At 37.9% G+C, this 16,181-nt stretch overlaps 1 protein-coding gene across 3 annotated transcripts; it reads right to left on the bottom strand.

The window, feature by feature from the left end:
* Positions 1–647: 647 nt before the first annotated feature.
* On the bottom strand, positions 648–9,555 carry figla (folliculogenesis specific bHLH transcription factor). 3 transcript variants are annotated; one of them, XM_051421412.1, is made up of 6 exons: positions 9,241–9,555; positions 8,410–8,556; positions 8,209–8,298; positions 6,215–6,367; positions 2,554–2,618; positions 648–950 (listed from the first exon to the last, which is right to left on the bottom strand). In XM_051421412.1, the coding sequence occupies exons 1-5, from the start codon at positions 9,424–9,426 to the stop codon at positions 2,601–2,603; spliced, it is 594 nt and encodes a 197-aa protein (XP_051277372.1). In that variant the 5' UTR covers positions 9,427–9,555; the 3' UTR covers positions 648–950; positions 2,554–2,600. The 3 variants fall into 3 exon arrangements, with proteins under 3 accessions (XP_051277372.1, XP_051277373.1, XP_051277371.1); XM_051421413.1 differs by having other exon boundaries at positions 648–730; XM_051421411.1 differs by lacking the exon at positions 648–950 and having other exon boundaries at positions 1,127–2,618.
* Positions 9,556–16,181: the final 6,626 nt, after the last annotated feature.

Raw genomic sequence — 16,181 nt, 5'->3', positions numbered from 1 at the left:
TAATATTCACTTTTATAGTCAATCGTGTTAAATAACATCCAGTTTCAAATCAATTCAAATGAACACAGAACACGGCTGGTGTTGCTGATGAACTTGAGTTCTTCTGAAGGGACTACAGGAGGTTGGGAACCACTGATTTCAGACACTACTGTTATTGATCATCTGACTATTGGACACCACAATGAAAGTTTAAATTCACAGTTACACTATTAAAATGCTGCTCCACTCTTAATGTATCAGTAATAACCCAAAAATATAAGCATTCTGCATAATGAGTACTGGTCATTTTGATACGTACATTTGGCTGAATGCTTATGACCTTTTGATTTGGGTAAACATCTGAAAGCACGGGGTATTTTTATACTGTGGTGTTGCTACTTTTACTTAACAGATCATTCTGATGACTTCCACCACTGCAATTTTAATAACGCATACTAATCTGGACATCTGTCCTAAATGACATAATGTATTAAATTAAAACATCAATCACTATGGGTCATTACAACGTTTTGATATTGCCAGTTGCAGTGGTCGAAACCTGAAATTAAAGCTTTCAACATAAGACAACTTGGCGAACACACCATTCAATTATATGGACAAATTAACATCATGCAAGCCACAAATATGTATAAAAAAAAGAGAAAAAATGAAAGCTGATAATATTAATTTAATATTCACCAAACATAATTCTTGGTACTATGAAGTGTTGAATGAGAAAGCATCTATTGGACTGAGACAGAACAACAAACACTTTAAAAACAGAAATTCAAAAAAAGAAAGCTGTCTTGTACATTGTATTTCTGGGCTGCCAATGAAGCAGTTTGTTACATTAAAATAAAAACACATTCATATTTACTCAAACAAAATTTCAATTTGAAAAGTTAAATTAAATAATACAAATAAAATAGCATTTTCTTGGAGAAAAATCCTTTCTTCAAAGCAACATGCCCCTAAAAAATAAAACAAGAATTATTTTATATGAAAGAACACAATTACTGCATTTAATACACTGACTTGTCTCACACCACCGCCACCACCACACTGCACTGATATGGTGTTTTTATTACACCCTCGCGTCCCTGTAAGTTCATTTTCGATTAATTGTTGTCATTCTCCAATTAATTAATAATTAATTAGTAATTTGGTCAATAAAATGAAAAATGTTGATCATGGTTTCCCAAAGCCCACAGTGACATCCTCAAATGTCCCAAAATATTCAGTTTACTGTCATAGAGGACTAAAGAAACCAGACAATATTCTCATTTGAGAAGCGGAAATTTATTTAATTTTCATATAATAATTTGGACATTTCTTTTTTAAAAATGACTAAAAACAATTAATCAATTATCAAACTATTTGGTGATTATGTTAATCATTGAAAACTAACTGATTAATCAACTAATCGTTGCAGCTCTAGTTACAGGTGCAACAGATCCCACTTACAGTGATGTTGGGTGCAGCAAACTTGAAACATTCAACCAGAAGAGGGCACTGTAACAATGTATTTCAAATCAATGTGAAGAACTACTCTAAAAATGTTATTTTCTACTATGCTCCAAAATAAAAAAAATAATATGCAAGTACAATACAGTACCAGTCACACCTAATTTCAAACTGAGCAGAGGTTTAATCATCCAGAATAACTGAAGGCGTGTGCTAGTGTGTGGACCTGTACAGTGTCAGTGTAGTGGTGGTGGCAGAAGATACCAGGCCTTAACACTAAACAGTAATGAATAGTACCATTAGCACACTAACATTAACTCTGGTTGGGAAACTGAACGAGCTAGCCCACTGCAATGAAACAATATCACAGCACATATTTTGACTTGTTACCGCAGGGAAAGCACAGTTGTTACTATCAACATTAAAACGGGATCTGTTCTATTCAAGTGTCCCAGGAAGTCATGGCAGTGTGACAGTGAACCAGCATGAACAGCAGCAGGAACCTGAAACTGAGGCAGCGACATGTAACTCAGACATCAACCATTTTAGGGATGCACACTATGGATTTGTCTTCAGCTGATATGACCGATAATCACCTGCTTCTCATGCCCGGTACCAATAAAGATAACCAATGATTTCAAATTTTTGTATTTTAAAAAGAACTTCCTATCCTGAGGTTTATGTACATACAATGTATATACAATTACAATTAATTTTATCATTTACATGTGTGCTTTTCCTGTTGTCACATGTCTTCTGTGAGGAAGGCCTGTGATTATTTTGTACTGATTGCCAATTGAAAATTTCATCATCAAAATGAAATCATCTTTCAGACCACATGGGGGCAACATTTGTATACTTTTGGATCAATGTTCATATTTGGATCTGGTACTAATACTACTACAATTAATAAATAAATAAAAATCACATTATTATAGGCTTCCTGATATTGTATTTGTTTTTGACATACTCATTTACACCCTGCAGTGTTTTAAAAGTTTACTAAACTACTAAAGGTTTACCAGAAAAAAGTTCCAACTTTTAGTAATCTAGATTTGCCCTGTATTTCAGATAACTGATTTGATATTTATGTATTTAAAATAAAACAACCTGGCAGGTTTCCAATACTGGTCCAAGCCATCTGCTCTGAACACCACTCAAAAGGGATGAGACATCTGTGGAATGAAGAAGAAGCTGATCATGTCTGAGTTTATACAGTTTTATACAGTTTTTTAAGGAACTTTAAGGAATAAACAATTATAAAAGGAGCACTATAATTCTAAAAAAAAATTCTGTTGTACTAAAGCTTCTAGTTTTCACGTCAAACACATTTCCTCATCTGAGGCTTGTTTACCTCAACCAACAGCTTTGGTAACAGCCACAGTAAGGTTAAAACCTGAACAGCATAATGGCACAAGTGTGGGAACTGTGAAAAATACTCTTGTCTTGTCTTGATCTAAACCTCTTCACCTTGAATTATCCAATCAGATAAGGAGGTACTTGTGAGGACGGTTTGAATGTCTCAGATGTTAGGGTAACACCGAAGAAAAAATTGTGTTGATTGCAAGTTGTAATTGTATAGTATTCCTGCCAGATCATTTCAGGAATTAAACATGCATCTGATTGCCTATTGTTTGAAGGCCGCCCGTCTTGTGATTGAAAGGTTACACCATGTGACTACAGCTGATTTTGTATTTCCTTAGCCTATCAACTGAATTATAAAAGTAAGTGATCACTAAATGAACAAAAGAAAAAAAAAAAAATCAATGATTTCCATTCACAAACCAAATTGTTGCCTGGGGGAAACCATTTAAAGGTAGGGGGATTCTAAGTAACACGATTCCAATACAGTGATTCATCAAATCACAGTCCACTAGCTTTATCCTCTGTGTGGTCATACACAGCCCTCGCTCTGTAAATGGGAAGGTAACCGTAAATGGCTTGCCCACGGGCATTCAGCTTACCTTCTAGTTGGCCAATGTATGCTAAGATATAGCTATAACAGCGGGTAGGGTGACCAGATCCCAACAAACCAAATGAGGGAGTATGTTTGTGTGGGACACATTACCAATGTACCAAAAATCCTTTAGCATGTGAAAGCAGGGCTCCAGAGTGCGACATGCGACCAAAATTTTTAAGAGTGCGACTAATAATTTTTCTAAGTCACACTGGTGCACCTGACGCTGCCCAGTGAACATAAACATAACATTATTATTGTTATTATTACATAAATTTATTTCGCAAGCGCATCATCTCTCTGTGTTTTCCTGTGACCGAACTCACACACTCATGGTAGGATCATATCGTGTTCTAAACCAATAAGAGACAGAGCTCGGGCGGGTCTTTGCCTCTGATTGGCTGTGGTCCTGTTCACCGCACAATTGCGTGTGTTTAAAAATTGCCGAGCCCTGGTCCTTCGGCGACAGCATCAGACTCGGAAATTAAAATGGTCAAAATATATTCCTTCAGACAGGACTGGCTGAAACAATTTCCCTGGCTGAGGTACAACAAAGGACGTAACGCAATGCAATGCACTGCGTGTACTGTCAGGAGTGCGGTCAGAATATGGCCGGAAATAGTGCATTCGTGAGCGGGTCAACAACGTTTCGTATCGAACTTTTATCTGGAAATGTTTTATTTTGCTTAGTGTTTTAGTTTGAAATTTAGTTTCAATTTCAGCTCAGTGAAGCACTTAAAACACTTTATTTTCCTTTTTATATATAATTGTGCTTCAAATAAAGACAAGCATTTCTCTACACCTTATTCTTGTTTAAAAATCATTCACATTATATGAAAGTTATGGAGAGCGATAAAAAGGTGACCTTATGGAGTTAAAGGTGACGCAATGAAAAATTTGGGTGCACCTACATTTTGTGCTGGTGCACCTAAAAAAAAAAAAAAAAAGTTAGGTGCACCAGTGCAACCAATGCAAAAAGTTAAGTCTGGAGCCCTGGAAGGACTTAAATATATCTTATCTGAGAGCAACTTTTCTAACTCCCAGTCTTTGTTGTTGCTGCATTTCCTGTTCTTTATTGTAGTTTGTATAACATTCCGCCTAAAACTGCATAGTTGTGACTTTGTGTTTTCCCTGCTGGGCACAGCATAACCAAGGCAGAGACAGGTTTAACCTGTACTTGATCCACCTGTGCGCAGTTTGATTGACATCAAACACATGGCCCCCAAATGACAGCCTTTCCTGTTTTCTTCACAGCAATTGGATAAAAAACTAATTTTAGATAAGCATCTGTCCTGAGTGATTTGACTTTTGGAAACTAGAGCCAATCAAAATGTTGGACATCGTCTCAATACAGTATGTGCAACATGGGACAAGGGATAAAAATGCTGTGCAGTCCCAAATTTGGTGGGTCTGGTCTCCCTAGTAGCAGGATAGTTTTGAGTACCGCTGTCTGGAGCTGGTGTGCTGGCTCTGGCTCCTCTCTGCATGTTAACTACACAGCAGCAACTTTAGCAACAGTTTGCTAATTCACGACATAGTTAACGTTAGTTACATTACATGCTGTGTCGTTGTTCGCACTATATCGTGGTACTTCATGTCACGTCATGGTATTGGATTTCTACAGAATCGCTTACTTCACCTTTAAAGCAAACATACCAAAAAAAGAAAAAGCAATGGCTATAAAAGAATATTAGTTTCACAACGCATACTCCAATAGCAGCAGGAATTCATTTACTTATATGGCTTATAACTTAATTTGTTATGCTCAAACATTCAAAAGGTTGTCCGTAGATGTTTTATGAAGGATTAGTGAATATCTAAATACATATGCCTCTATAGGATTTCTGAATTTCATGAGTCAAGTAAATTACATCAGAATTGATTTTATCCTTTTCTTTAGTAAAAGAAGGGGCTGCATATAATTTATGGTGGTGAAAATACACGTTATATGACCACTGCACCAAATGACTGGCCAGTGTTGATTTATTTCCACCCTTTTGTATTGTGCATTGCTCAGGTTATGATTTATTGTATTGGACTATATTACAGAGTACAAATGTTGATGTCATTGTATTTTACTCCTGTGAGCATCTCATCTGTCAAGTCAGACACAGTTTGGTCACAACCTTCACCAAAAAGCCCTGACTGGAATAAGTATCTGATCCATGAGTATTTCTGTAATGGCAGGCCGATTGATGCTGAAAATGTAATCAAAATATTATGCCCAGTGATCTGAACACTTCAATTAATGCAAAATTGTTCTTCTGAGTTATTCACGATTCATTCGTTTGTAATCTGTCCCCCATTCTGTATATACATAGCACCATGTTTTTTGTTTAATTATACAGGTGACAAGAAATAAACTGAGATATGAGACTGACATGCAAAAAATGGGGACGTTCTTGAAATACTAATATATATATATAAAATTTCAATTCAATTTTGAATTCTTGTTAACACTGTGTCACGCCCCCTTCATGACAGAAGCCTGTAATAATCGTAGCGTAACCAATGTGATGTCCACTTAATCAAATACAAAGAACCTAGGGTGGTAAATGTATAGCCTGATACATATCTATTAATTTTGTCTTTCTGAGTCTTGACTGAAGCTTTTCCCTTGAATTGATGGACTGACTTGGAAAATACTTGCATAAAATTGGTTCTTAATCAACAGTCCATATTCACAACTGCTGCACTACAACAGCTCCCTGACCAGCATGAGAAATGTAGCTGGAGTGCAGCTGATAATCACCAAGCAGAAAATTTGAATTAATTTGAATTATAATTAATATTAGAAAAGTTCAAAGGAGTTACCGAAGTCTGATCAGGTGCTACTTGGATGATGAACTGGTATGCAGGCATCACACAATGTTGCAACACCAGTCTGGTCATATCCCCGTCCTCTGTCACTGGTTCTGGAGACATAGTAAATGCATCCTCCATGCGCTCATCTGACATGTTCAGCAACTGTCAGAAAAAAAAGCATGCCAGTAAAAATACAATAATATATAGCTAGACTAGGTCTAAGATCATGTATTATCCATGAACACATGCATAATTTGACGTTATTATAAGGATCAGCTCTATATGTGATTAGAAAAAAGCAGAGGGGCAATTTGCTTGTTGACCTACTTTCTGAGGTCCAGCCAAAAACTGATTTTTCTACTATCAAATAGTAGAAAGTGAATCCATGACAGTTAAAATGAATTAAATATATACGGTATAATAATAAGATGAGAAACAGATATTCTTTCCCCAAAAAGGGGTCACGGCCTTGGCGCTTGATGACATGTTGCTGGTCTGATTTATGACATAACAGTTGTGTTACCCTGCTGCAGTCCATACGTCTATGTAATGTAACAGCACATATGATGAAACAACAACTGTAAGGTTCAACCTTTGATATGAGGTTGTTTACATACACATCAGAATATCAAAGTAGCAGTCACCTCCATGGTTGCCTTGCCTATGTACTAGAATCCTGACATTTTCTTAGTTGCATCTTAGAGCAAAAGCCATTGTCTGCAGCTTCCAAAGCATCAGAGAGATCTCATTGATAAAAGGTATCAGTCAGGAGAAGGGTACAAAAGAATTTCCAAGGCAGTAGATATACCATGGAACACAGAGAAGACAGTCATCATCAAGTGGAGAAAATATGGCACAACTGGACGCCCCTCCAAAATTGATGGAAAGACGAGAAGAAAACTGGTCAGGGAGGCTTCCAAGAGGCCTACAGCAACATTAAAGGAGCTGCAGGAATTTCTGGCAAGTACTGGCTGTGTACTACATGTGACAACAATCTCCCGTATTCTTCATATGTTTGGGCTATGGGGTAGGGTGGCAAGACAGAAGCCTTTTCTTTTAAAGAAAAACATCCAAGCCCAGCTACATTTTGCAAAAAATTACATGAAGTCTCCCAAAAGCATGTGGGAAAATGTGTTATGGTCTGATGAAACCACGGTTGAACTTTTTGGCCATAGTTCCAAAAGGTATGTTTGGCACAAAAACAACACTGCACATCACCCAAAGAACACCATACTCACAGTGAAGCATGGTGGTGGCAGCATCATGCTTTGGGGCTGTTTTTCTTCAGCTGGAACCGAGGCCTTAATCAAGGTTAAGGGAATTAGGAACAGTTCCAAATATCGGTCAATTTCGGCACCAAACCTTCAGGCTTCCGTTAGAAAGCTGAAGATGAAGAGGAATTTCACCTTTCAGAACGACAACGATCCAAAGCATACATCCAAATCAACAAAAGCATGGCTTCACCAGAAGAAGAGGCGCTTGATGACATGTTGCTGGTCAGAAGATTAATGTTTTGGAATGGCCCAGCCAGAGCCCAGACCTGAATCCAGTTGAACATCTGTTGGGTGATCTGAAGAGGGCTGTGCACAGGAGATGCCCTCACAATCTGGCAGATTTGGAGCGCTTTTGCAAAGAAGAGTGGGCAAGTATTGCCAAGTCAAGATGTGCCACGCTAATTGACTCCTACCCAAAATGACTGAGTGCTGTAATAAAATCAAAAGGTGCTTCAACAAAGTATTAGTTTAAGGGTGTGGACACTTATGCAATGAGGTTATTGTAAGTTTTTTATTTTTCCACCTAAAAGATTTCAGTTTGTTTATCAATTGAATTGTTCACATTATAGGTCACATTAAAAGGTGGAAAAAGTGTGGACATGATTTATCTTATCTTTATCTTTATCTTAATCTCTATTTTTTTTTACATCACAAAAACCTGGCATTTTAACAAGGGTGTGTATACTTTTTATATCCACTGTACAAACACAATGGGGAAAAAACACTCACGTCATCCACTCTCCATAGGTCGTTGCTCAAGCCTTCAGTTTGTCCATAAGTGATTGCATTCTTTAGGAAATCAGTCCCACTGCCATCATCCTGAGAAATAGAAAATAACACTAATCAACAGTGGAAGTGGCAGTGTTGTCCTTGGAAAACAGCAGAGGACACTTATGAGACTGATAGACTCCTGATGAATGCAGTACTTACACTGTCAGTGTCCTGCAGAACTGCTACAAGCAATCGAATGTATTCCGTCGCAGCTTTAAGTGTATCCACTTTGCTGGGTTTCCGGTCAGGTCGCATCAGTGGCACCATCCGTTTGAGCCGGGAGAACATGGTGTTCAAGTTCCTGATCTGCACAGGGGGCAGGCTGAAGTTTCATATTAACTATGTGCCACATTAGATAATAGAGTGATCTCTGAAGTTATGCAACAATCATTTAAACAAATTGGCTTGGGGCCACTGCTGGTGTTATCGTCTCACATCCCACTTCAGCCTTCAAGTACCACAAGTACCCTCAGCATTTCAAACTAAGATATCACACCAAATGTTTCACCAACCCTTTCAAAATAGTTATTACTGCCACAACACTATCAGAATTAGGTCTAATATTTTCAAGACACCAATTTTAAGTCATATTTGACATTTGAGAATGGAGGAAAACTTTTTACATCATAAACTTTAAATAGCCATTCATTTGTTTTCCAAGTTTAACTGTGTTTATGAAAACACAACTCTTAAAACAAGATTCATGTCTGTGTTTTACCAAATATTGGCTAAGGGTAAATTCTGTGTATTAAATAATGCTGCATGGAAATACATATAAGGTGAGTTTGTAAATAAGGATGACTGGTGGTGTGTGGAACATAGTGACAGACAGACTCCTGGAAGGTGCGTTTACAGCGAGCTAACGCTGCAGGTCAGGATAAACAGGGGAGGGAACAGCTAGCTAGCTACCTGCCAGCAAATGTTGGCTAACCGAGTTTGACATATTCTCAAACATTTATTCAGACAATTCTATTCCCAATGAATACTCACTCTCAGTCGTTCCTTGGCGTTGACCAATTCTCTTTTTTTCACAGTTTCATTGAAGTCTTCGGCGACAAAGTACAGGCCGTTCTTTCCTCGTTTGAACTTTTCAATGTTGCTGTATACAGGGAGCGCAGACTCGCCCGTTAACCGCTTCAGTATATCGCTCATTAATTCCTCCTCTGGCACCTTCATTTTCCAGGGTTACAAATGTGTTTAGCTTGGCAATCTGTTGCTTCGGATCGGTTTTTCTGCCTTATGTTATGTGTTGATGTAAATAAGAGAGACGGGGGAAGAGCACAGGGATCACACCTGTGCTGCGGGTTTAATTAGGCCCCTGCGGCATATGAGGCTGTCCATCAAAAAGTGAGTGGCATTTAACGCTACAGGTGTTCACACTGCGGAGGCCTCGGCTATTCCAGGGATTTGTATCAAAAACTGTTTATTCCCTGTGTCATCGGAAGCAAGAAAAGAAAAAGAAAATAAGAAATTGCTTTATTATTAAGAGTTTAATAATTATGCTTATGTTCCAAGGTTGTGAAAAAATATAATAATGACTTTTTCCCATCCTTAGTGCAACCAGAAATGAGAATCAATAAAAAAAAATGTTTTATCAAAACTCTTTAAAACTCTCTGTTATTTTTCTTGTCCATTTCAATGGACATCGGGTCCAAACAGGTGTTGAAATACCAACATCATATGACAACATCATACCTATTTTTTGTCTTATAATTGTCACATTGACATCACATGGAACATAAACTCTAACAGTTCAAATGATGTTTTTTTTATAAGGTCCAAACAGTTTTAAAATATAATTTTTTTTATTTTCTTTTTTTTGTTTGTTCTGCATTTGGAATATTCTCAACTGATTATCAACTCATTCTCTTGTTCTGATGTACTGTTTTTATAGTAATAATGTAATTCATCAATACTGACCAATTGAGTTCAATAACATGGTGTCTGACCCACTGTCCATTCTAATGGACAGCGATATTTGAAAAAATCCTGTGTAAGAACTTGCACTGAAACATGTGATATTACACTTCTATTCATACATTCCATCTTTCAATATTATATCAAAACTATGAAATCTTGGCACAAATATCTATAAATGTGAGTAAAACTGTTGAAAATGATCCTCACTTCGACGTGTGGAGTGGAAACCCTGCCATGCCTCTCTTCCTTGTGGTGGATTTTTTTCATACATCAACAAGCAAAGCTATACTGCCGTTTGATTGGTTGATAAAACGTTCAGTTCAATGGACTTGAGGGTTCAAGTGGTGTTAAATGTTGCAAAAAGTAAAAAAGAAGCCCCTGTCATGTGACGTCCATTGTAATGGACACAGGGTCTGAAGGGGTAGAACCCATGGCAGTGCATTTTTAGACAAACCATTCTCAGAGTAGTCAGATACATTTGCAGGATTCCTACCCTTTTTAACATCATTTTCCAGGAGTTTTTTCTGGAGAACACAGGACTGCGCTTGCTTCCAAACGGTCATATAAGCTGCAGTTTCAGACAAATTGACTACATTCATTTGGCCACAGCCCGGATGTGAATGTTCAAATCAAGCAGAATTTCATTTATTTTACAGAAGATCCATTTTCTACAAAGTTAAAGAGTTCATAGCACGTACATTTTACATCATTGTGCATGTATTTATCAACCACAGCAACAAGAAATTTGATCATTAATAGGCTGTATGCATGTAGAGAATTCTCTCGCAGCACTGGAAAAAATAGATGTGTTGCTAAAAAGACTCATGAGCATCAAAACCTTTCATTCACATATTTCTTTTGATTATTGTGGTCACTATGGAGCATTCAACATAGATTTCTGATCATCTATACACGTGTAATTTGTAAGTGTAATGGATGGATGATGGATTGATATATTTTGGTGTTTTTTCTTGTTTCCCTTCCTTTTTAAGTCACATCAATTTAGTGTAACTAAACACTTATATCCTATTCACAGGAGAATCATACTTTTTTAAAAAAAAGCAGCTTTCTTCTTCAGCAGTTGTGTTAATACATTTGCTTCTGTGTTAAAGAAATATTGCAACCGTGAGAACTAAATATTTGTCACAGTACTTTGTAAAGCAAGTTTTCCTATAATTAAAACCAAATGTTGTCAAAATGCACCAAAGGGCTGCAGGTAGAATCAAACCCAGGCCCCTGCGGTAAGGACTCAGCCTGGTGAGTTACTGTGGGCCCCGAAAATAGTGCTTTCATCATTAGAGCTAGAGACAGGCCTGGCTGTGTCACCATTATATAGTTTGTCCACCAGAGAGCACTGACAAGTACTTTTTTACACTGTTAAAATGTTTTGGGTTTTAAAGAATGAAGATATACTGTTAATGGATTTTCTTAGTCCAGAATCAGGCTATATTAATTAAAACAGCTTTGTTATGAAGATCATTTGAATTTCAGAAACTGGTATACAGTATTAGTTTATAATCATGATCTTTCCCTAACATAAACCTGAACTAGTTTTAGTTGCCTAAACATAACTATATATAGGGGTGGTAGATCAGAAAGGCATGCACAGTCAAACCATCTATGCTGTCATTTTTTGATTAGCAATTTTGCGGATCATTTTCATTGGATACAACAACTATGACATACATAGAAGATTCCTCATCTTCAATTTGAATGTGCGGTGACAAAATTCATCCTCATGCATAAGCCTAAAATTAACACTTTTCCAAATGAGGCCCCAAAGCTGTAGGAGCTGGATGCTGGTCCCTTCACAAAGAAACCCCAGGGTTTCACTTCTGGTTGTCTTTTACCTCTAGCTAACGTAATCACTGGGAAACAACAGGGAAGAGGTCATTTTTGTAAGGACAATTAATTGCACAATCACTACTCATCAGATGGTGCAACTCTAGAAAGTCCAGCTGATGCATTTACTACATCATTTAGCCAGAGCGTCTGACACATCTGATGCTGAAAAAACGATAAATGCCCCACTGCATTTTGTCTATACTGTCCCAAAAAACATCTGGGCCTTATTATTCACAGATGTAAGATATATTAGATTAGTTATTAAGATATTTAACTAGAGGCCAACAAATGTCAACCTCATTGTGTCACTAAAAGAAAGGTCAAGGCATCACCAAAGTCAGTAAGAGTTCTTTCTCTGGGGACTATGAATGTCTGTACAACATTTCGTGGCGTTCCATCAAATAGTTCATTTCAGTTTGGACCAAAGTGGTGGACTGACCGACTCATATAACTACCTGTTTCCCTGGTTGTGTTCAGTAAGTAGCACTCATTACCCAAGAGCATCTTCCCTGTTTTACCTTCACTGTCAGTCTGCATTCAGTGCAATCATACAATCTTTTCTACTGCTTATTGACTTCAGAGATACGTTTTTCACAGTATGTGGGGCCATCCACGTACCTTTAGTCTTCCCTTCTATTTCAGTCTGTGAGCTCTGTTTGCCATGGTTTTATTGTGAACATCAAGCACATTCACTCTCTCTCTCTCTCTCTCTCTCCCTCACACACACACTCACTCTCACTCACTCTCTCTCTCTCTCTCTCTCACACACACACACACACACACACACACACACACACACACACACACACACACACAGACACACACACAATCACTCACTCTCTCACTCACTCACTCACTCACTCACTCACTCACTCTCTCACAAACTCACTCTCTCTCACACACACACACACACACACACACACACACACACACTCACTCACTCACTCACTCTACACACTCACACACACACACACACACACTCACTCACTCACTCTCACACTCTCACTCACTCACTCACTCTCTCACACTCACTCACACTGCTTTCTCATGTTCTCTTGCTTACTTCTTACAATTGTCTGTGCTTCTTGCTCACCCATAACTCATAATTGTCTATGCCATATGCCATTCAAATGTGAATAACTGCATGGACATAAATCAGCATACAGTGAGAACAACTGGATTTTTTTGATTTGTATCCTCCTACCGGTTCCCTTGATGATATGTTTTATCCCTTTATTTAGTATATTATCATGCTACTAGACTACAAAGTGTGGTGTGTCACTCTCAAACACAGTTTCCAGTTTGTGATCGTTTTAATTAGTATTTATTTACTACCAACTTCAAAAACTTGACATCAAGACTTGAGCTTTGAGCTGACTGTGCACTGAGAAGATAAGATCAAAGAGGTCCTTGATAGAAAATGGCCCAGAGAGCCTGGCTAGATTGCCTGAGCAAAAGTGTCTGATTTTGAATTGAATTGAACTGAATTATTTGCAATGTCTGGTCTGTTTCCTGACACCTATTCTTCTTGCACAATGTGTTTCAAATACTATTCAGCATTAAAGTTAAAGACACTGTAAGGAGGTTATGAAATTTAACACTGATGCCTCTATATCAGAATCAGAATCACTTTTATTGGCCAGGTATGTGTGCACATACAAGGAATTTGACTCCGGTTTTACATTGCTCTCAATGTACAAATACAGATTAACAGTATAAATAAACAGAAAAAGTTCAACACAAAGAAGACCGACTTATATGTACAGTTATACATATCTATAAACAAACATTTGTACACAGTAGACAATAGTGCAATGGAGCAGAGTGCAAAGGATGCTGAAATAAATATTTTGCGTGCAGGTATCTTTATGTACATGGGGTAGGTGAATATGACTGAAACTGAATTTTTAGCAATGGAAAATAAGTGAAGTCCTAAGGTTATTATACAGGGCAGTTAACTGTTGGTCAGAGTGATGGTTTGTGGGTGAAAACTGTTCCTGTGTCTCTTTGTTTTGGCGTACAGTGCTCTGTAGTGCCTACCAGAAGGGAGGAGTTGGAACAGGTTGTGTCCAGGGTGAGATGGATCTGCAGTGATGTTACATGCCCGTTTCCTGACTCTGGGCAGGTAAAGGACCTGAATGGAGGGCAGGTTGGCACCAGTGATCCTCTCTACAGTCCTGACTGTATTCTATTTCTGTCCTGTCTGGTAGCCGATCCAAACCGGTGATGGATGAACAGAGAACAGACTGAATGATTGCAGTGTAGAACTGGATCAGCAGTTCCTTAGGCAGGTTGAGTTTCCTGAGCTGGCGCAGGAAGTACAGCCTCTGCTGAGCCCTCTTGATGATGGTGTCTGTGTTGGGTTCCCACTTAAGGTACTGGGAGATTGTGGATCCCAAAAACATGAAGGTTTCCACAGCAGACACAGGGCTGTTGAGTATGGTGATGGGGGAAATAGTTGGGGGGCTCCTCCTAAAGTCCACTGTCATCTCCACAGTTTTGAGCGTGTTAAGCTCAAATATGACATAAACAAACAAGACCATCAGCAAGAAGGTTGACCATTTTATAGTTATTCGTAATGCCTGCCAACAAGTCCGATTTGGTCGGATTCCATGTGGATTTTGTTATCAGAGAGGACAACGTTTTCTCTACAATACAGTCATATGTGTTACCCAAAGTGACATTCAAGATGTTACATGGTCCCTACATGTGCACATGTCATCTTTTGTTTACCTGCCAAACCTTCCAACAAATGACAAATGAAAGGATAAAAAAAAGTCCAAGTTGAGGTTACTTGTGTATATTACTTTGCTTCTGCTCATACCCTTCAACAGCGTTTTATAACATGTAACATGATATAAATAGGTCAGATTAAGTGTCTCCATTTACCAGATAGAGCCCATTTGCGCAGATGTGATATAGGGAACATATCGTTAAGGATGTTCTGAACATCCCTCCCACACACAAGCAGCCATAATTGAAGGTCCTTGAGGCTCCTTCTGTTGACTAACAATATTAAGGCAGAAACGATTATTTTCTTTATATGTAATTAAATTACCTCATGCCTAACTAATTTTACTACCACAGTTACAAAATAGGTCATTTGTCAGGGTAATTGATTCACACCAACTTGTCCACTTGTCCAACTTAGAAGCCGCTCATCATCATGAGTCTGATCATTACTGCCATAACTGCCAAGAGCAGCCCTGGCTGAGTTAGTGTTTTCTAATTTGGCAAATATTTTACAGCATAGCTTTTAATTTAAATTATACTGGATTTGGATGATTTGCCTCATGCATTTTGTCATGATTAACAGTGCAGACAGTTCAATTAGTTTGACCCTCTGGTCACATACCAGCTATTTCTTCTTTTAGACTACTACCCCCTGTGACTGAACATAACTTTAAAGCTCATGCTATAAATAGTTATTCATCTGATACCTGGACCACTATTCCCACAGGCAGTATCCTGTCATGCTTTCAAGTGTGTGCACATGAGGGTGGCCGGCACAGATTCACAGATAATTTATTAATGAGGAGTTTCTGCTTGACCTGTTCCTTTAGAAGCTTCGGTCACAAGCTTCCCCAGGTGCCATGAGCACATTTCAGGGAATATCATCTCCTATATCAAGGGGAATGTGTGGCTTGTAAGGCACTGATACTGACTTTGATTATACAACAGATAGAGATACAGATACAGAGAATTTTTTATACGTAGGCCTATTTCTAGTCTTAATTTATTGTCAGCTTTAGTTTTAGAAATGCTGTTTTAATGAAGTAGCAATCCTAATTGCAGTAATCCATTACAAACCATGCAAAAACAATATCAAACACACAGACTTCAGAGTATAGTACAATATCTAAGGCTTTTAGGTGTAAGCATTATATTTCCCCATGCTCCTCTAATGTCTCCTCATTCATCAGGTTGCACCAATTTATTAAACTTATATTACTACAAGTAGAAATCCCGTATTCTAAAATGTAATGTAATGTGTCTGAATGTAATTAGATAAAAATTCATAAGTATAATTGCAGGGAGGAATGGATGTGAAGCTAGTTTTAACTACTTAAGTTTAACCCATATTTTATAAGATGATCAAGTTTTTTGTATGCAAAGTTATAATGAAATTACAGTTCTCAAATAAATAAAGTGGAGGAACAAGCATT

This window comes from Dicentrarchus labrax, unplaced genomic scaffold (assembly GCF_905237075.1).
Source record: "Dicentrarchus labrax unplaced genomic scaffold, dlabrax2021, whole genome shotgun sequence".
NCBI lineage: Eukaryota > Metazoa > Chordata > Actinopteri > Moronidae > Dicentrarchus > Dicentrarchus labrax.
Note: the sequence above shows the minus strand (reverse complement) of the source record. Positions and strands in the feature narration are given on the sequence as shown.

Coding starts and splice junctions, on each gene's coding strand:
- figla (XM_051421412.1), bottom strand. CDS start 9,426: ATGAAGGTGCCAGAGGAGGAATTAATGAGCGATATACTGAAGCGGTTA. Junction 8,557..9,240: donor ACGCCAAGGAACGACTGAGA/GTGAGTATTCAT, acceptor CCCCCTGTGCAG/ATCAGGAACTTGAACACCAT. Junction 6,368..8,208: donor ACCTATGGAGAGTGGATGAC/GTGAGTGTTTTT, acceptor TTTTTCTGACAG/TTGCTGAACATGTCAGATGA.